At 36.3% G+C, this 22,538-nt stretch overlaps 2 protein-coding genes across 12 annotated transcripts in view; one reads left to right on the forward strand and one right to left on the reverse strand.

The window, feature by feature from the left end:
- Positions 1–9,719, forward strand: part of IMPG1 (interphotoreceptor matrix proteoglycan 1) — a 146,892-nt gene extending 137,173 nt beyond the window's left edge. For both annotated transcript variants that reach the window (XM_008006410.3, XM_038002172.2), the window contains 3 exons: positions 226–424; positions 6,670–6,742; positions 8,555–9,719. In XM_008006410.3, the coding sequence (XP_008004601.3) occupies positions 226–424; positions 6,670–6,742; positions 8,555–8,629 (347 nt within the window). In that variant the 3' untranslated portion in view covers positions 8,630–9,719. The remainder of the gene's footprint in view (positions 1–225; positions 425–6,669; positions 6,743–8,554) is intronic.
- A 4,386-nt stretch (positions 9,720–14,105) lies between these two features.
- Positions 14,106–22,538, reverse strand: part of MYO6 (myosin VI) — a 161,801-nt gene continuing 153,368 nt past the window's right edge. For 6 of the 10 annotated variants that reach the window (XM_008006406.3, XM_008006408.3, XM_073022644.1 and 3 more), the window contains 4 exons: positions 22,103–22,234; positions 19,036–19,062; positions 16,449–16,667; positions 14,106–15,913 (listed from right to left, as the gene is read on the reverse strand). In XM_008006406.3, the coding sequence (XP_008004597.1) occupies positions 15,714–15,913; positions 16,449–16,667; positions 19,036–19,062; positions 22,103–22,234 (578 nt within the window). In that variant the 3' untranslated portion in view covers positions 14,106–15,713. The other 4 variants (XM_008006407.3, XM_073022646.1, XM_038002166.2 and 1 more) reach the window with 2 other exon arrangements.

A 22,538-nucleotide genomic window follows, 5' to 3' on the forward strand; every position in this document is an offset into this window, starting at 1 on the left:
AAATAATTATATTGGGAGCTAAATATAATATCATTTGTATCTGTAAATTCATTTTTCAAAGATACAGACTGTGATTCTCTTTTCCCTCCAGTCTGATATCACAACTGTGCAACCCACTCCAAAATGAGGTAATAGCAAATATATTTGGTCTCTTGCCTTTGACTGCTGCCAGTTCCATTGCTGAGAGAGTCACACATTCGCTAACATCTGCCCCATTTCTTACAGCTGATCAAGCAGATCCCTGCAAGTTCCTGGCCTGCGGCGAATTTGCCCAGTGTGTAAAGAACGAATGGACTGAGGACGCGGAGTGTCGCTGCAAACCAGGATATGAGAGCCAGGCGGGCCTGGACGGTCTGGAACCGGGCCTCTGTGGCCCTGGCACAAAGCAATGCGAGGTCCTCCAGGGAAAGGGAGCTCCATGCAGGTGGGTCAAGCATGCTAACTTCACAGACTCAAGAACTCATTACTCATCCTTCTGGGAAACCCATCATTGGAGTAAATTCATACGGTCCTTTCAACCCATGGTTTTTAAACTTGAGTGAGCATAGGAATCACCCAGAAAAGGGCCTGTTTAAACAACGTGGCTGCGCCTTACTATGCCCTGTTTCTGATTCAGTAGGTCTGGATGGGGCTCAGGTAAGGCTGATGCTGCTGCTTCTAGGACCCCACTTCGAGAACCCTGCTCCAGGCTTCCCGGCAAGAGTTCCTAAAGACCAATAGGGAAGGAAGAAAAAACCTGTATCAGCTTTAAAAGACTGAAGACTTGGTCTACTACCTTAATTGGGGATGTATTTGTGCATAAAATTTGATTTTTCCCATTAGCAAACATAATAGCTTTCATCATAAGAAAGTTGGGAAATATAGAAAATTGTGAGCAAAAAATAAAAATCCCGTTAATTCAACACATTATCTTTTGGTGTTCCTGTTCACATAAAATTGATTTATATGGAATTTTCTAAAGCACAATAGAATCAGACTTTCTTGTTTTATAGTCCTCTTTTTTAAACTTAGAATGTTTCCTCATATCATGAAATATTTTTGTAGCATCGTTTTTACTGATTACACAATGGTCCATTTTCTAGATGTGTTATGATGTGTTTAATCATTCCTTCATTTCCAGACAGAAAGGTTAAGAGAAGCTTTTTAGAAGGAGGAAAAGGAGGCAAGATACAAATGGCTTTCTATTCAGGAACCAGACTTTAGGTGTTATGAAGGTGGCCTTATGAGCAAAAAGGGAGCAGGAAAGTTTTCATATAATGCAACCTATATTACAGACAAAGGATGAACATCCACATGTATTAATAAAGACAAACATCCTAATATTAAAATGAGCAAAAATTACAGAGGTGTGATTCATAGAAGAAACCCCGCATGACCAGTAAAATACAGAAGATTCTGGATCTCACTATAATCAGGGAAATCCAAAAACAATAAGGAGATACCATTTGAATTTGGCACAAGAAGATTGATGATACTCAGTGTGGGAATATGGAGGAAAGCAAGTTCCATCAAGCATTGCTGGTGGATATACAAATTGGAAAAGACTTTTTTCAAAAGAAATTTGTCATTATCTATAAAATTTTAAATTTGACTCAGGTACTCTACTTTTAGACAACTATTTCTACAAAAATAGTTGCACCTGCGCACCAAGATATGCTTACAAAAATGTTCACAGCATTACTGCTTTGAGTCATGAAACAATTGTATAGCCCATCAATAGGGAAATGGTTAACCTAGAGCACAATACATTACTGTGAAACACAGCAGCTAAAGGCAGCAATATATATAACTCTACTGGAGCTGCCATAGAGGGGAAAATAACATGTCATTAAATGAGAAAGCAAATTGCAGCATAAAAGATCCTGTACATGTAATAAATTAGTAACAGTACTGTACTTTAAGTATATTAGGTTCAACCATATGGCACTGCCATTTTGTCAGTCACAAATCATCAAATATTGGCAGTTTTGCATGGTTCAATCTAACGTGTAAGTGAATTCATAGCAAAAATGTGGAATAGGTACACAACTATCATTCCAGTTAACAAAGAAATGGACTGAAATTGAGGTCTGGGATTTTTAATAATGAGAATCTGTTCATGTATCACTTGTGTAAATTTTTTTTAGGCTAGTCAAGTGTAGTAATAAGAAGAGGGAAAGAAATAGAACAAGCATTTCCATTTGCAATTGACTGTAAACAATCAGTTGAGAGAACTCACTATGTTCGGAGCAGCACACGTGTAATTTAAAAGAAGGGTTGGGCTGGGAGCTGTAATCCCAGCACTTTGGGAGGCTGAGGTGGGCAGATCGCCTGAGGTCAGGAGTTGGAGACCAGCCTGGCCAACATGGTGAAAACCCGTCTCTACAGAAACACAAAAATTAGCCGAGCATGATGGCACATGCCTGTAATCCAACCTATTCGGGAGGCCGAGGCAGGAGAATCGCTTGAACCTAAGAGGTGGAGGTTGCAGTGAGCCAACATCACGCCATGCACTCTAGCCTGGGCGACAGAACAAGACTCTATCTAAAAAAAGAAAGGTTGAGGGGTGGAAAGAAAGGGTCAATGAACAAGGCTGGATTAAAGTGAATAAGAAGAGAGTTGTATACTGCTTTTGTGAACAGGAATGTATTCAGTTTTTATGTTAATCGGCCCTATTTGGTATTTCAGATGGCTGTAAAATTCATAATTTTAAAGATTTCTCTTTCTTTAGTGAGAACGATTACTTTAATTCTAGGTTGTCATAAGTGAGATCAGTAAAGCAAGACGTAAGGTGATCTGGAAATAAACACCTCTCGAAAAGGTTGGTGGTGCTCTGCTTCCTCCACCTGTGCCTGTCTCTGGGGCATAACATGGGATTCAATTACATCAGAAAATTGACGCTCCTTAGACTAATGGAATGAAATGAACATTTTTGAGCGCCATGTGCCAGGCACCCTGCTAGATGCTGGGCAATAGATGAGAGGAAGCAGGGAAGGAAGAAAGGGAGGGAGGGAGGGAGGGAAAGATGCTTAATTTCTTCAGGAAGAAGGGAGAAATTCCCATATCACCCCAATTTTGCCCTTTTCCACTTCCTGAATATTCCTTTTTAAATGTTAAGTATTAACCCCTGATATCCTCAGCATGAGGACAAACCCCTGTTGCCCCTACGAGCTACTTCAGACAGATTCTCATGAAGAAACGACCACAGCAGTGCTCTGAGGATCCCTTGTGCATCTCCGTGACCTGCTCCTCCTCCCATCAGTTCTTTCTGTTCGTCCCAAGATGCCATCATTTATGTGATGAAATTTATTTATATAAGGATTAGCTGACAAATTAAAACCCAATCAACCATAGATAAGACACTGGTTACAATTAGGGGCTTTAAAGTTTGACCCAAATTTAAGAGCTCTGCCCCCAACGAGGTATGACTTTAAGCCACTTCCCCACCCCCTGGCCGGAAGCTCCAAATTTCTCATCTATCTAATGGAAATAACAGGAATAAATTCATGGGTTTTGGTAAGGAATAAATTAGATGCCTTTCAGTGTAAGCTACTCACTACTAGCATTATTGGAGCTGTTTCTGTCAACAAAGGGTAGCCCTGTAAGGAAAAACTAAGATTCCCTACCTGGCACTTAAACCTAAACTCAGAAGCAAATCCGTGAGAACACCAAGTGCTGCAACTTTGAAAACAGCGTTCTCTAAAGAACTGTAAATTTAGCTGCTGTTTTTGTTATTCTACCTGAAAGTGATGAGATGGGGAAATGACACTGAGGGCAAGTGCCCTCCTGAGAGACTGCCACTGACACACACAGAGCAGTTTCCCTTACTTCACTTACTTGTCGTTGTTCCTCATTGCACTTTCACCGCTATTTTTCCTTCTATTCTTTTCCTCCATCCAATATTTATAACTATACTCCATACATTTTTACCTTTCCCTCAATTTTGGATGTCATATACACACATTCTGTCATACCCGGAACTTACCTGAAACTTCCTTTTTTTGGTATAATGAGTTAGGCTTTTATTAATCACAATTATCAGTATGCATATACAAAAACAAAGTGCAGATGTAAATCTAACAGAGTAGATTCTGACTTTTCCTTTTCAGGTCTTAACATTCTCACTTTTGTCCTTTAATTTAATAGGCCTAATATGCTCTCTGTGACATTACTTGTAATAATGAAAATTGTTTCTAAATATAGGGGACAGTTTCAGTAAATGATGGTACAAAGTGATATTCATGAGGATGTTTTAATCATATGGAAGTGCTTGTTGTAATCACAGCAAAGTCACAGGTTCACTCACATGCTACACCTCAAATGGAGAAAAGGAAGTCTACTTTTTTTCCCTCTCAATAGTTGTTACCAACTCCCTTTTGAGCTCTTTCTCCACTGAATAGTGGGTAGGTTTGGTTAGTGAGTAGGTTTGTGGGAGGAAAAGGTTGGGATTTTATATAGTCCAATTTAAAGTAGTCCAAACTTCATCTGATTAATGATTTGAGCAATCACTTTAGACAACTCAGTTCTCTTGGAACATATAGTGAGGTATGGCTCTCCTGGTCTTGACAGTTCTTCTGGAAGTTTTCTAGTTCCATACCTGTGATCTCTTAGTTCTGATCCCAGGCATCTGCCCCTTCCCTGGCATTCTCAAAGCTTCCAAGTCTCCCAACCGGACAAATTGGAACCAAAAATGCTGCCTTAGGTGCTGGGACAGGGAACAAGGAAATTGTTCATCAATTTCCTTGAAAAAAATAAATACAGGCCTGGCACGGTGGCTCACGCCTGTAATCCCAGCACTTTCGGAGGCCGAGGTGGGTGGATTCGAGACCATCCTGGCCAACATGGTGAAACCCTGTCTCTACTAAAAATACAAAAATTAGCTGGGTGCGGTTGTGTGTGCCTGTAATCCCAGCTACTCGGGAGGCTGAGGCAGGAGCATCGCTTGTACCTGGGAGACAGAGGTTGCAGTGAGCTGAGATCAAGCCACTGCACTCCACTGGGTGACACAGCGAGACTCTGTCTCAAAAAAAAAAAAAAAAAAAAAAGTACAGATAGGGTCTCACTATGCTGCCCAGGCTGGTCTTGAACTCCTTGGCTCAATCCTCCCACCTCAGTCTACGAAAGTGCTGGGATTATAGGTATGAGCCACTGCACCTGGTTTCAACCTCCTTAAACTGTATTTTTCCTCCTCTCTCCTCTGCCGCCTTCTCATCGAGCACTAGGACTGAAATTTTCCATCCTTCTCCCTTTCCCTGAAATTGTAATAAACAGATGTTGAGAGAAAGAAAAAAGTTTAATAAGGAAATATATATAGGAAGATAGCTCCTAAATATTATGCCCATTTTATAATGCAAAGAGGAAAAACACAAAATGTAAAATGCATATACACTATCAATAGAAATTATGTATATAGAAAAGTCTAAAAATGTTTATTTTTCCTCTAAAAAAATTTAACTGACACACAATTGTACATATTGATGGGATACAGTGTGGTATTTCAATACATATATACATTGTATAATGATCAAATCAGGGTGATTAGCGTTCCCATCATCTCAAACATTTATCCTTTCTTTGTAGTAAGAACATTCAAAATCCTCTCTTCCAGCTATTTTGAAATATACATCAACTACAGTCATCCTACTGTGCAGTAGGACACCAGAATTTATTCCACCTACCTAATTGTAACTTTGTACCCATTGATCAATCTCTCTCCATGATACCCTGCTCCCTCCCCTCCCCAGTCTCTGGTAACTACTGTTCTATTTTGTGTTTCTATGAGATCAGCTTTTTAAATTCCACATGAGTGAGAGCTTGCAGTATTTGTCTGTGTCTGGCTTATTTCACTTAATACAATGTCTTCTGGGTTCATCCATGTTGTGGCAAATAACAGGATTTCATCGTTTTAATGACTTAATAGTATTCTATTATATATAGTATATATTATATATAATTATATATAAATTATATAGTTATATATTATATATTATAGTTATATGTAATTTTATAATTGTATATGTAATACATATATATCACACTTTATTGATGAACACAGGTTGACTCCAAATCTTGGGTATTATGAATACTGCTGCAATATACATGGGAGTGTAGATATCTCTTTGATATACTGATTTCATTTTCTTTGGCTAGATATCCAGTAGTGGGATTGCTTGATCATATGGTAGTCCTATTTTTAATGTTTTTAGGAACCTACAGACGGTTTTCCATAATGACTGTACTAATTTATATTCCCACCAACAGGATATAAGGGTTCCCTTTTCTCTACATCCTCGATAACACTTGTTGTCTTTTGGATTTTTGATAATAGCCATTCTAACTGAAATAAGGTGACATTTTATTGTGGTTTAAACTTTATTAGCAATATGCTATTACAGAGTTGTTTTTCAGCAACTACAACTCAGAAGTTGACTTGAGAAATAAATCTATGTTTTGTAATCCTTCAGTCCTTCTGAGACCACTGCCTAAGAAATAGTAAGCCAACTAAAAGGCAAAACGCCGGGTAAATGCTAAAAGCACACTTCTTCCAACTCAAATGGAAGACACCTGCAAAAATATGTTATCTATTTTCACTTGTCATGATATTAAAACTAAAATAGTAGAAAGATGTAGTTACTATTAATGTCGATAAGCCCAAGAAACAAGATACTATGTTTTTGCTTTCTTTTGTAGGTCGCCAGATCATTCTGAAAATCAAGCATACAAAACTAGTGTTAAAAAGTTCCAAAATCAACAAAATAACAAGGTAAAATCATGCTTTCTTTTATCAGTTGGTTGTAATTACTAAACTTGATTTTTGAAGGAAATTAAAAACATTTCTGTCCCTCTTGTTTTAAATAGAAATAAGCAAGATACTTTTTAATTTACTGTTTTAAGGGGAGGATATTTTCTAGTGCAAAAGGATATTTCTAGTGCAAGGGGATATTTTCTAGAGTCAGAAGGCTGGGACTAACCGAAATGTGTAGATAAAACAACAGAATAACAAAACCAATCCAAGTATTTTATAATATCCCCAACCTTTTCTTATAAAAATATACATATAATTTATCAAGTATATTTTAAGGTTGAAATCTTTACAATAATAACATATTCCTGGCATTGAATAATTTTATATACTTTCAATTTCAAATAATAATCAGCTAAAGGAAAAATATGTAGAATATATGAAGAAAGATTTGTGAACAATGAGTAACTTCAAAAAATTCGTAAAAGTTCATCTTCAGATATTTTTCAGTGTCCTAGATGTCTCTTTTAAAATATTCACTTCATCAACTTATTTTACTAAAATAATTTTATTTTACAAAGGAAAATAACTTGTCTATAAGCAATTTATATATAGTTGACATCGTTTTTTAAAATAACTTTGGGGAAAAAAACCTTGGACAATCTTTAGCCTAAAACTACCCATTTTCAAAAATTACAGTCTTTGATAGAAACAATTGGTGATAATCAGCCAATGTCTATCTAAAGTCTACAGTGCTGGATAAAAACAAATGCCTCAAAGTTTGCACCTACAAAAGTTATCACAGTCAATATATGATCAAGGATACTGGGGTAATCACACCAAATGCTAATAATAATTTTATGTATCCAAGTGCATACTGGGAATGTGTGCCACTTTAGTTTCCTGAAACAAAGAAAATTGGAAAAACAAAGAAAGTTTAGACTAGGGCCATAAGATGACAACAGGACACAGGATCTGCTATTGACAAAACGTCCAACTAAATCCTGAAGTACCAGATAGAATTAGGGATCACATTTCAAATAAATAAAAGGAAGTGATAATTTTCACAGTAGGAAGTCAACTTGAAGAACTACATTTTACTTCAAGGCCGGAACAAGTATCAGTGCTGATTTTTCCTGGCTACGTGGATTTCTGTGTTGACGGACATTCAAAGGACACATGAGTTCCCTGAGAAAGCATAAGCTGTAATACATTAACGGTGTCTACTATGGTTGAATGGGAATATGGGGACTCATTCACAGACTGTCTGCCACTCCTGCTACATGAGATGGGTCAGCCTGAGAATCTAAATACGCTTAAGAGGGCATGGAGTACATTTCTAGTCAGTTATAAAGTTAAGAATATTTAGAGGCCATCTTCAACATTTCAAAGATGTCATAAATGGCAAGCACGGGCCGGGCGCGGTGGCTCACGCCTGCAGTCCCAGCACTTTGGGAGGCGGAGGTGGGTGGATCACGAGGTCAGGAGATCGAGAACATCCTGGCTAACCCGGTGAAACTCCGCCTCTACTGAAAAAAAAATACAAAAAACTAGCCGGGCGAGGTGGCGGGAGCCTGTAGTCCCAGCTACTCGGGAGGCTGAGGCAGGAGAATGGCGTGAACCCGGGAGACGGAGCTTGCAGTGAGCTGAGATCCGGCCACTGCACTCCAGCCTGGGCGACAGAGCAAGACTTTGTCTCAAAAATAATAATAATAATAATAAAATAAATGGCAAGCACATCCTCTTATCTACTAGTGGCAGTAATATTGGAATGAACCATTGGTTTGACCTTGGGTGGCATTTCTTAAGTTCTTAAAACTATTTCTCTTTCAGGTAATCAGTAAAAGAAATTCTGAATTACTGACCGTAAATGAAGAATTTAACCATCAAGATTGGGAAGGAAATTAAAAACTGAAAATGTACAATTATAATTTAGGCTATCTCAAGAGATTTGCTTTCTCAAGGAAAATGGGAGGCTGGCATATTCACTGGTCATCAAAATCCAGGCATACAGTCAACACTGACTATCAGCACACACCGTATTTCAAGTATAGAAGAGTCACATACTTGACAACCAGTAAATTCTGAAGAAAAAGACACTTATATTAAAACCCCAAATGCAATCAGTGAAATACATTTTTACTAGTCTTGGACGATAGTCAAAGTGATCGTAAACCAGGTTTGCCTCCAGCTTCCCTGAAAATTTTACTCACAGATCATTTGCAACAAGCATAGCTTACTTATTGTTTAGGGACTGAACAATTTATTGGGAAGCAAACTCTTTATATGCTAGAATGTACATTTAAAAGAGGACTACCTATGCAGGGAGATGCAGGTCTCTGTAAACGCATGAATGTATGTAGTGTGTAGGCACTGTAGTGAGTGTGCATATGCTCCACACGACAATGTCTGATAAACACAAACCTCAGTATGCAGTTATTAGGCGCACTAGTTTTATACGCAACTACTGCTTACATAGTAGACTGTTTAGTTGCCAATAATCTTTGAATTGTTCTTTAAAAGAAACTGAGGTTCAGATATGCATACCATGGAAAATCTTACTTTTCTTGTTACTACACAAAGCTATTTTTAAAGAAGATGGTATATTGGGAGAAGGGTGAAGTTGTACTATATGACATAATCAATTCCTGTCTTCTACCACAGATTAACAATGTCTTCCTATAATGACCAGAATACTTCCTCATACCAGTTTTGGTGTGTGTATACCTAGACTGGCATCAATGTAATCCAATTCAGTCCATTTTTAATGAGCTGCTTAATAAAAAATGAATGTCTGTATCTCTTTCAAATGTTCTAATATCAGATATATTTGCAAAACCTTAATTTCAATAAAGTAAAAGCGCTATATTCATAGGTTTTTAATGAGCCTATGTTTTAGTATTCTCTAGATTTGCTTTATGTATTCAATAAATGATTTTAAGCATGAAAATTTTAATGCTGCCAAAAGACAACAGAGTAGCAAACACAAAAAGCAACATTTAATCCTAAGCTTCAAAAATAAAAACAGGCCAAGCACAGTGGCTCATGCCTATAATCTCAGCACTTTGGGAAGCCAAGGCAGGTCTATCACTTGAGGTCAAGAGTTTGAGATCAGCCTGGGCAACATGGTGAAACCCCCGTCTCTACTAAAAATACAAAAGTTAGCTGGGTGTGGTAGCATGTGACTGTAGTCCCAGTTACTCGGGATGCTGAGGCAGGAGAATCACTTGAACCCAGGAGGTGGCGGTTGCAGTGAGCCAAGATCACACCACTACACTCCAGCCTGGGCAACAGAGTGAGACTGTGTCTCAGACACACACACACACACACACACACACACACACACAAACAAAATGTTCTCAATAATGGAGACAATCTTTTGGGAAGTGGTAGTGCCCATAAGGGTTACAAACCCTCACAAACACCTAGCTTTCATCACCATTCCCATACCGATCCTGTCTTCCACCACAGACGAACAATGTCGTCCTATAATAACTTCACTGACTACTTCCTCACCCTAACTTTGGTGTGTGCGTACCAAAGTGAAGATCTATAATGTGGGACAAGGACTTCAAGGTGAAATATGATGACAAGGTGCCAGAGAACAAAGAATGGTGGCAAGAGTTGGTGGCAAGAGGTGTACCTACCCACTTCCATATCCCTGGAACTTCACAGAGGAAAGCAAATGATGGAAGCATGATAGGCTGACCAAAAGTACATGACAACATTTCATCAGGAGAAAAAAGGATCTATCACTATCCCTCCTGTATAATGTATTCCTCATTCCCTATACTGCTTGTGTTCTAACTAGTATAGGAAATGTAGTTTTCTATGGAGAAAGATAAGTAGGTAAAAGCCCTATATTCTGTGGGGAGGGTCCCATTTTGTGGTAAGTCTCTCTCACTCTTTGGATCACCCCTCTTTTGAGTTGGTCTTTTCCAACCAGCCAGGGAAGAGCTGATGAGGTGAGATAGCCAGAGTCTCCCTCTACTCTCAGAGGACCCACCAGGATCATGATAGGTTCTTGACACAGGGAATGGACCAGCTATATTCAAGGCCTTAGGGAGAAGGAGCCTTCTTTGGGTCCCCACTTCTTACATCCTGTGTCTTCTCACAGATTAGTAAGGGTCTGGAGAAAGGCAGCCAAAATTTGGTGTGTCTCTAATCTCAGCAAAATAAGTAGCTGTCACTCACACAGAGTCCTGCCTGTTTCCTGGATGGAGATCACATAGGAAATTTGGGGCCAGTGTTCAAAGAAGTTTCAATCGCCTTGAGTTCCTTGCTTCTTCCTGCAGCCACCTAACACAGCGCTTCCAGCCCTGGCAACTGGATCGAGCTTCAGGAGCCCAGAACTCTCCAACTTATTCCATCTGAAACATGGCAATAAGTGCACCATTTACAACCTGTTCATGACACCCTGTAACTGTACTGAAAGCACAAGATGCAAGTGGAAATTCTACACAGGGAGCATTTATTTATTCGTATTTCCAGTACATCAGTTTTTAGAGAAAGCATTAGATACATACTTTTAATGAAATGAGGAAAAACTGACAGTTTGACTAGATGAATTTTCGTAAGTAAAAAGAAAACAACCAACTTATAAACCTGTGATTTAAAGGTAAGCTGCTACTTGGTACAAATCAGGATTAAATGTGTAGATATGGACATAGAGAGTAGAATAACTGACATTGGAGACTCCAGAGAGTGGGAGGGTGAGAAAAGCTTTAGGGATGAAAAATTACCTATTGGGCACAATGTATGCTTATCTGAGTGTTAGGTACACTAAAAGCCCAGATTTTACCACTGTGCAATATACCCATGTAACAAAACTGCACTGGTACCCCCTAAATCTTTTTTTTTTTTTCTTTTTTCCCTGAGATGGACTTTCGCTCTTGTCACCCAGGCTGGAGTGCAATGGCGCCATCTCGGCTCACTGCAACATCTGCCTCCCACATTCAAGCGCTTCTCCTGCCTCAGTCTCCCGAGTAGTTGGGATTACAAGTACCCACTACCACACCTGGCTAATGTTTTGTATTTTTAGTAGAGACGGGGTGAAACAGGCTGGTCTCGAAGTCCTGACCTCGTGATCCACCCGCCTCGGCCTTCCAAAGTGCTGGGATTACAGGTGTGAGCCACCACGCCTGGCCCTAAATCTATTTTTAAAAAAACAAATTAGTATTGAAGATTCTCCTTTTGAATGTGCATTAATTATTCCTGATTATCTCGTGAAAAACTTCCGAGACAGCTAAGCTTGCTTCATATGTTAGGTTAGCAATGGGGAAAGAATACACTGATTTGAATTGAACTAAAGCGTACTCAAAGATGCGGTCCCAGCAGAGTAGGCGCTACCTCGGCCAGTCTCTCCATCTTACCCTTCCATGAGGCTTACGTACGGAACGCCTATTTACTGCTGACCTTCTCCAGTGTGGCAGTGCCATTCCTATATGCTAAGAATGTATACACTGAGCATATCTTGATCCAAGTTTTAATAACCATAGGTTCTGATCCTATAAATTACACATTATTCTTTCTAAAACTTAGTAGAGATCTACGAGTGCTCTGTGTCCTAAAATGTATCAGTGGTTCCAAACTAGGGGTGCAGAATCTTTAGGGGCACATAACCTGTCTCTTCCACTGCTGCTCTTTTCTTTCCTTATTGTTACAACTGCTCCCCCCACTCCAACATATTCTTATTCTCATGTTTAGATATTCTCTGTCCTTCCGTCCTTGTTAGTTTATCTTCTGGGAGAAATTTTAAAACTCTCAATACTTGTTATTATTGGTAATGATAAATAGGGAAGACCTGTCACACCTTCTCAATTGGTGGAATGACAGAGAGGCAACCCTTTGTAAATCCACAGGGGCTACTAAAAAGTATTTGTTTTGGTTCTTTTTATTACATATGATTGGAGCAAAGGCTTTGATATATTTTTCAGTCTAGAACTAAATTACTTGACCGCTCTGGATCTGTTACCTCTTCCATAAAAGGAGGCAGGTCTATCACTAACATGATATTAATTGGCTGACTGACTGACTCAATAAATATTTATTCTACTGATCCAAGTACTCTTAAGCTACTTCAGGTAAAAAAAAATAAACAAAAAAAACAATGATCTTCATGTTTGGATACCCTGAGAACTAAAGTAATAACTTGTGAATGAAAATGTCTTTTAAAAAATATCTAATTAATAAAACTCTACAAACAATACCATTATTCTTGCCTGTGGATTGCTATTCTCTAAGTGTTCACAACCACCACTGATTTTCCACTTAAGATGATCTTTCCTCGGTTGCTTGCAAAACAAAATGGTTCACAAGAATGACCTATGAAAAGTCATTACAGAAGCAGAATGAGCGTAACAATAGACTGCCTTTGTGTGGCCCTGTGCTCCTACACGCACTATTTTGTTTCTTCCTCATATTTTCACCTTTCTCTGAGAAGGTGCCGTCTCCCCAACTTTACAACTAAGAAAACTCAGTATTCTCTTAACGTACGCAAATTAGAGTAACTTCCTTTTCCCAATGAGTTCCCATAACTCGTAACACATATCTCAACTGTGTTACCAGAATTAGGAATTACATTATAATTGAATCAAATGTGAAAACATTCTGTCCTCTCATTTTAAATATTTTATGCATGCTGCCTTTGCAAAGCATATGCTATGGAAGGAACTGGTATTAAGAAAAGATTAGTTCTTTAGATACAGTGGTTTAAACTTCTAATTTTAAATCTCGGTTAAAATGACTGATTAAAATATGAGTGAATTTACTTTTGACTTCCACAGTTTGAACCTGGCATGCATGGGCTTGACTGTGAACATGGTAAAGCAGCTGCATGAACACCATTTAGGACACCATTCCTGCTGTTTCCTTTAAAAGGCTGACAGGGTCCTAAGTTTCTCCAGCAAAGGGGCGTGTCTGTGCATGTGCATCTATTGTACGTAGGTTACTGTAAGTCTATCTGCATTAGGGCAGTTGCCCTGCTGGCCAAAATTAACTCAGGAAACTATTTTAAATAGATAAGTTCTAGGACAGCTGTGTGACATGATTAGAAACATTATCGCTTAAAATTAACTATAATTGTATTAACTATTAGAGTCAAAAACTAAGCACTTATAACAATGCTTTGCTGTGATACGTTTCTTACAAATTTCTTAAAACATTAGATTCTCTCATTTAAATAAGTTTAACTCTTTAATTTTCCATCTAGTGCCTATTAATGTACCTAAAAGATACATAAAACTATTTCTGAAAAACGTACTAAAGAGACACGTCGTTAAAAACCAATTTGGCTACTAAATTTTGTTCAAGAACTTTACTCACTACTGGTTAGGAACAAAGCTTATATCCTACACAAATAAAAACACCAATTAAAGGCGAGAGATGGAAGAGAGAGAATAGGTCATTTATTTCAGTAGCTACACCTTCTGTCACCAATCACAGGGACTAAATGACCCAAGGGTGGGTGAATCTATGCAGTAATACAGCCTTCAAAAGATAATCACATTTGCATTCTCAGTTAATAGCACAGACACGACCATTTAACTCAAGACAATCATTTGCATGTATCATAATAAATAAACATTTCTATACTAAGACATTATTAGAGAATCAATTCTGAAGACAGTGTCTGTGGCTCACAAACACTAGTCAGCTGGGAAATACTTCCCTAACTGAGGTAATCTTTCTAGGGAAAAAAGAAATCACTGGAATTTCATTTCAAAGGTTAGGGTCTCTAAAAACTGGAGAAAAAAGCAGTACAGAGAATAATTTTACTTTATAATTTTATTCTAAAATACAACAAAACTCCTTAGAATTATGTCAGCATAACTCCTTTTGTATTTTTGTCTTTAAATTCCTAATATGAAAGTCATAAATATTAGGCTTAAAGCTGCTGACATTGGAATCAATACTAACAGCACACAAAGAAAACATTTTAAAATTATCAGTTATGCAAAACAAGCACTTACTAAATACAAGGACTTCTGAATTACAAAGTTTATGAAACAGGTCTACAGTTACCAAAACCTCAAAGGCCAAAAAAGACACTAGGAATTTCTTAAAAAGAAAGATGTAGGAAGCAGAACACTTGCTAAATCAATGAACAACTTGGACAAGATTCTTACACAAAAATCGCTATTGAGATGAAATTGAAAGAGTATTTGAATTCAGTCCAGTTAAGCCATTATGCCACCTAAAATCTATTTCCTTTCCTAATTGAAACAAAACTTATCTCAAAACTTGTAGGCATTTAAACAATCTGAATTTCCTTTATTTTTCCATGGAATATAAAAAGAATATTCTGACAGCAACACACATTTTGCTAGCAAAGAAAAGCAAATCTGTGCTGGATACTATTTAGTACCTCTTATCACAGAATACATCAAATACATTAAGGCTCTTTCTAGAATTGTAGAACTTAGAAGTGTTTCACTCAAACTAAGACACTGCAAAGGAGGAAAATAATAGATTTTCCACCTTTAATGGAAATTTCCAAAAATTTCTGAAAATGTCCATAACGAAAGTACACAGCTTTTCAGATCAAAACATTAGTGCCTGGATCATTTTAAGTGGCTTAGTTATTGTAAGACTGTAAGCTCATGTTTTATTACTCCAGTTATATGGTACTGTGCCATCCCTAAAAGGTATTTTGAATATTGAAAAAAGTTCTCTTTTCCTAGAGAACAATTATGATGGATGTAAGGTAGTCTTCTGGCAAAGGATGAGAAACATGAGAATGTGCCCAAGTGTAATAGTTAGAGAATAATGAGAGTTTTAGGAGTTACAGCGGGATACAGAAAAATAATTTTTAGGTCCAAAATTTGCTACCATAATTAACCTTAAACAAATTCACCAAAAGCCATGATTAATAAAATCTGTTCACTTTATAGAAGTAACTCTAACATGATTATGGAATGGTTAAACCTGGGGGCGCACACCCTACCTAAGTGCCATGGCAAAGGTTCCCAGCTGTAAGGCTGGTGTGCAGCATCTACTTTAACAGATTCTGCAGCATGGCTGTTGCATAGGTGGGCCGAGCCTGTCTGCTCTCAATCGCACCCTGAAGGTACTGGATGCCTCCACAGCGTTCCCAGATTTCTTCAAACTGTCTTGGCAAGATCTCAGCACCACGCTTCCGAGTCAGGCCAGTCTCCTCAAGATTCAGCTCACACATCTCCATGTCGTCCTTACCTATATCCGTGAGATATCAGAAAATTACCATCTCTCTCTTCAGGACCATTTCTTACCAATTGTATTCCTGAAATACCTATTAATTCTCATAGATTTGAAAACTTCCTAAGACTTTATTTTTCTCTAAGATGGAAATCTGCTTAACAAAATCACCAGAAACAATTAAAATGTGTCCCCCATCAAGGACCCTTTCAATTTAAATAAACACTGCTATTGATCAAACAGATTATCAGAGTTAATAAAAATGCTACATTTCTTCAAGCCATTACAAATCAATGGATATGATGAAACACAAATGGAAAGGTTTTTAGGATACAGACAAGTTTCTATGTGCTAAGAACATAATTTAATCCAAGCAATTTCACATTTACAAATGAGTTAATCCTCAATGAACTGGAAATATGACTTAGCAACAAGACTCCATCCCTCAACCCTGAAATTTAATAAATATTATATTATACATTAGAATGTTTCAGTCACAGAGTTTATGATCTTTTTTGTTTAATAATTTATTTTTCATGTGAATCATACACACCAGCCACAAGTAGGATGGGTGGTTTGTCAGGATGGAGTTCCATTTGCCGGGCAATCCATGGTCCATCAAAATGGGCATACCACCAGCCTTTTTTCTTACTCTGAGGGTCTTTGTACTGGTCGGCAGGGCGGATGAATGGGATGCGGAAGAAGCGTTGCTGTCGGTTCATTTCAATCTCCTGCTGCCTGGCAGGAATCTGAGCTGCTGGGTTCTGCTGAGCTATTACACAGAACAAGGAAACTTATACCAGCAGCTTAAGGGAAAAGAAAAGAGCCTTTAATCCTAAAAAATACCCCCAATAATTTTTTAAAAAGAAGAAAGGTTCCTAATAGTAAATTTAAAACAAAATGCAAATATTTATTGCCTACGAATTAATAAAATTCAGAGCGTTACTTCTTAGAATTGTCTTTCCCTTAAGAAGTTTCTTAGCATTGCAAACACACACACACACGCACCCCACCACCACCACCAGCAACAAACCCCTATCAGATTTCCACAAATCACTGTAACAGTAACCTAAAATAAACTCATATATCAGGAAAACAAACTACTATTGTTCACTAAATTTATATTCTTCCTCCAAAGAGTTCAAATTTGTCGAGTAACTTTTATTAGACTATTTATGACAGAAAATAAACAGTAATTTCAAAAATCTGAAAGATATAGATATTTGTCAATGTAATCACTATTTCCACAAAAAGCAGAAGTCATATAAAATTTTTTCTTTTGCCAACAAATTTTAGGATTCAAAATGACCGAATAACACAGATATTAACAATATTTAGATAACCATATGACAAAAAAAAAACCACCTTATAACAGTAAGCATAAACTTTCCCTTAAAGATAATCACTTACTCTGAAACCAGATTTCTTTTGGAATAAAATCCAATGAAGTAAGCGCAAAGTATGTAACATTTGATTCTCCTTGTCAATAGAAAAGAAAAATCCTTGCTTTTCTACTAGTACTGGGCATTTCATTCATATCAATCTTTCATTCCTAGCTCAATTTTCATTACTTAACAATTAGGTTTTTACTTTATCTGCAAATGTAAACATTTCCCTGGGGCAATGACTTTACATCTTTAGCAGTATAAGTTTGGTTAGCCTGTTTAATATGTTTTATACTCACAGAACTTCAAAAGTGGACCAACCATTTACAGCAGCTCAATTAAGAGTCTCACTATGAAAATCTAAGTGTGTCAAAGAAATACTGTAAAATATACATATGATATAAAGTCAAGAACAGCTACATGGCTTTTGTAAGAATTTGCAAATACTGAAAGGATGAAAATACTCTTATTCTACTTTTTATACCAAGAAATAGCAAAAGCTTTATAGCAGTTGAATTTATTTCTTTGCAAACCAGAGAAAGCAAAAAGCAGTTAGCAAAGCTAAATATGCCTATGAAGGAACGAGAGGCCCGGTTGTGTTAGTAACTTTAAAAGTTGCATCACATATTAACAGACATCTGCTTATCTATTCTTTCGCTCCTGTTTTCCCAGAGCTACTTACAGTTCAGTGTTTCTACTTTAAGTTTTTAAAACTCCCTACATTGTGGAAAATGTACTAATTCAAAAATAAGAATTTTAAAACCTTCCCTCCATCTTAAGTAGTGAATCAGAATTTAATGTCCAGTTTATGGGAAATTTACCATGATACTGACAGTCATTCATTAATTAACCTACTTTTTAATTTGAAGTAAGTCTCCTGTAAGTTAAGATACTGGATAAAATTAAGAAACTAAATAGAAAGTCTTTGATAGCTTCTCTTACTAATGGGAGAACTGAAATTTTGTTGGGGAAGACTAGAAATGAATACTTATCTGGAAAAACACAAAGATACAGACAGACATTAAAAGCTTGAAACTAATATTCTAAACAACTTTCCCTCATATTCAATTGTGTAATCTTCAAATGCAGCCCTATAAATTATAAGTAGCACTTCAAAACATAAGGTCCAACCAGTTGGAAAATGAATGTGACATTATATCCAAATCATTACTGCCCAACTAATTCTATAAGAGATTTACTGTACGCTAAGGTGACTAAAAGCTTTTAAATTATCAAAGAATGTGTATCATAAGAAGCTATAAACGTAACAATAATCTCCTCTTTCTATTTAAGGAGGTATCATTATTAAACCTGTATACACTATCACATTATCTATAAAACTAAAATACCTTTGGACAGAAATGCAGACACCATCACATGTTTGAAAATACAGTGACCAAAAACCAGCACCTAAAAGTTAGTCTTTATTCTAAAAGGTCAGCTGCTATGTTAAGAGTTTTGCTACAATAAGAATTGTATACTTTCTCAGTTTAAAATGCTAGTCATTTTCTTAATGCAAGTAATTTGATAAAACATTAATTTCATTAGATTTTTTGTAATACATATACATATTGGAGTGATCCAAATAAAGCACCATCTCAAATTAAAATATATCTTAGTATGGACATAACAACTTTAACACACTACAATTCCACTTAAAATTGTAGCAAAACAACGTTTAATAGAAGTTAGTACTTTGTAAAGTATTTTAACCCATCTTCCAGTTAGCTCATGAGTTACCACCCATTGACTTACGTGAACTGTTCAAAAATGGTGCAAAATCTGTGAACAAATATTTTATGTTGAAGAAAAGATAAAAATGCCAAAACTGTTAAATGAGCAGTTTTCTAATTTATAAAAGTCTTCCCATCAATTGAGGTGGTGACTGAAAAGTAAATATCCTATCCACAAGCCAAATATTCTCAGAATTACCTAAAAGCAGGTGCTGCTTTCTGATTTTTTTAAAAGGCTATTTTGACTGATTAGGCTTAGGAAATTTCTGATTGAAGCACATATAAAGAGGACCAAAATTTAAAAATCACACTTCATTTGTGATTTTTGGAACATATATCCAAACAAAAACAATGACTTAAGAGACATTATAGTACCTTTCATACATTACTAGAATTTTCAGAGAAAATAATGAGAATTCATCAGAAAATTATATACATTACAGGAGTAAAAACATTACTACTTGTTGATAACAGTATGTTTTGCTTTCTTTAAACTGTCTAAATCTTAAACTCATGCCATTTTTATTTTAGAAACTATACAACTACTTTCAAAAATCATTGTTTTAAACAATTACTGTAAATATTTACTAGGTGATTTGCTACTGCCCAAAAAATTATTTCTAAAAATCTCCCTCTGCAGTAAATGAGATGAGAGCATATGCTCATCCAGGACTGTGACAGGAAGAGGGTCTGAGGCTCCTTACGTATTATTTTAAGAGTTTACCATTAGCTGTCAACGTATTCCTCTTTAAGTCAACAATATGAAGCTACATTTTTGTTAATCGTAAGTTGTCATCATTTTTTCTCAAATTAATGAACTGTTCCTTCTAAATATTAGACTACACAGTATTTCCTTTTAAAGGGTGTCTGGCTGCCACATTAGGAAATCATCTAAGTATAGAATTTTCTCAGTTGAGCTTCTTGGTGCTCTTTACCGTTGCTTTTAGCTATGCTCCTATGTCAGGATGAATTTTACATAAGAACAGAAAGAGAAAGAGAAAAGCAAAAACAGTACTTTTCAGAGCAGAAGTTACATTTGATAAAATATATCCTGAAAACGACTCATAATCAAGTTCTCTGAAGGCTTAATATGTATGTGTGGGGTTGTGTTCACAAAAATTCCTAAATTTGTTCATAAACCTTGATAGAACCCTTAGGAAATTTTCCTAATCTACTCTTTTGTTTTCCCAAATAATATATTACAAACAGAAACAGTAGTTGAACCGGCAAGGTGAGCCACATATTATTTGCATCTTTTTTGGGTAAAGCTAGATGAATAAGGTATCAAAGTTTGAGTCACAAATACAATAAATACGTGTATATTAATTTAAAATGTGTGTGCCAAATATTACAAGAACCTCTCTTTGTTTTAAGAAGTGTGATCACTCAGATGTATTAATTTTGAAGTACAATATAATGACAGTCTGTCAAGCTAAAGGTAGTAATTATAACATTTACAGCTAAAAAGAACAGTCCATTGTCATTTTTTGCAAAACAAAGGTAATCTGTGGTCAGAACTCAGTACACAGACAGTGAACAGCTAAAGTAATCATTTTGTTGTGTTCAATTCCAAGAGGAAAAACATGAAACTGGAGAAGAGAGTGGTGTCACAGTGTTTAGTGTGGCTTCCACCTGCCACTTCTTGGTTACAAGTGACCTCCCACTGCCCTTGCATAGTCCTATATTCTGACTGCCATCTCTTGAGCAATCACTGGCACTAATATTACCCTTATTAATAATAATATTGCCCTCACTCAATCTATTCTTTGCAACAACTTAGAAACGCTAAAATTCCACTATTAAATTGACTTTATTTAAACATTGCTTTTATTTACTTGGAAGGTAGTGAGGAAGCAAAATATAACCAAGAACTCATTTTTTAAGTCAACTTGGGTCCTGCATTGCTAAACTATGCTATCAACTGTTGGGAATACACCCCTTGGGGGAAAAAAAAACACAAAATATTAAATCTGTTGTCACCTTGATGTTAACCACAATTAAGCTAATAAATTGTGGCAACTTAAACATAGTAAATCCAATTATTGCTTTAAAGATTGAAATTACAACTCACATATCACACGTATTCTCAGTTAATGTTCAAGTTCATGCATGCTTTTACTAGGTTATATGTCTCTGCTCTACTTTCCAATTTCAAGTATATACCTTGGCATTTTGCATAACAAAGTAACAAAATCCATGTTCAGGATCCCAATCAAAAAATCAAATCTTGATCTAGGCAAAACTGTAGTCAGAAGCAAGGTAGTATTTCTCACTTTCATATATTCACAGTATTGTAAAATAATGTTTGCAGTAAAATTCTTTTTTAAACAAACGAATTAAGAGTGTAAATGGACAATGCATGAATCAATTCCTTTCTTTTTCCAGGCTATAACCCTATTCTGGGAGCAACAGAAAAGTACTTATACTGACATATAAAAAAGATAACAATATTGGGTATTTCAGGGAACTATTTCTAAAAACTGAGCTACATTCAATTTTAAAAATTAGAAAAAGGGGTGGGAGCAGTAGCTCATGCCTATAATCCCGGCACTTTGGGAGGCCAAGGCAGGAGGACTGCTTGAGCCCAGCAGTTTGATACCAGCCTGGACAAAATAGCAAGACCTCATCTCTATTTATTTAAAAAATAAAAATTATAGAAAATTTAAAAATAAAAACTAACCATTATCCTTTTTAGCAACTCATTTTCATATGTAAAATTCATTTCACATGTAAAGTAAAAGATGCATGGCAATCCTGACGTTTTCACATTTAATCTTGTGAGTATGTGCATGTGTGTGTGTGGGTGTGTATGTGTGAAAATTATACATGCACACCCTCTTCAATACAGACAGGAAAATTATTGTCTGAATTATAGTAAATTCAATATATCTTAACAAGAAAGAGTTTAAAGACATACTCATAAAAATAATGCTATAAAAGGCCATCGAGGCTGTATTAGATTCAATGGCTCACAGTTCTACAGCAGGAGAAAATGTATATGGGACATTTCACCCAAATGTCTTAAGTACAGATACATGCATTTATATGTATATATTTTAAAACATTCAAAAGTACAGATTTGTTTTTACCATAATCAGTAACAGACTTTGGAGCACGTTGCTCTGTTTCAGTATTTCTCTTCTTGTTCTTAGATTTCCAAGCATGGTACACCTTTAGTCTCCTATGAAATTCTTCTCTGCAAGCTGCCAGGAGCTCAATATCTATTGATTACACAGAGGAAAAAAAAAAAAAAAAATGACATGTTAATTTATTCATCTAACATAATAATATAATTATTCTGTGGCATAAGATTTTTTAATTTTTAAATTAATGATACAAAATCAAAAGTAAGCTAGTTATTCATAAAGATAAGCATTTTATAATATTGTTCAAATTTACAGATCATTTCCTTATGTCATTATATCTTATATCATTTGCTCCACAGAACTCTGAACTAAACAGGTATATATGAAGGAATTGAATCAGAAACGTTAAACAACTTGTCGAAGCCCACAAGTCTTGACA

Source organism: Chlorocebus sabaeus, chromosome 13, assembly GCF_047675955.1.
Source record: "Chlorocebus sabaeus isolate Y175 chromosome 13, mChlSab1.0.hap1, whole genome shotgun sequence".
Taxonomy (NCBI): domain Eukaryota; kingdom Metazoa; phylum Chordata; class Mammalia; order Primates; family Cercopithecidae; genus Chlorocebus; species Chlorocebus sabaeus.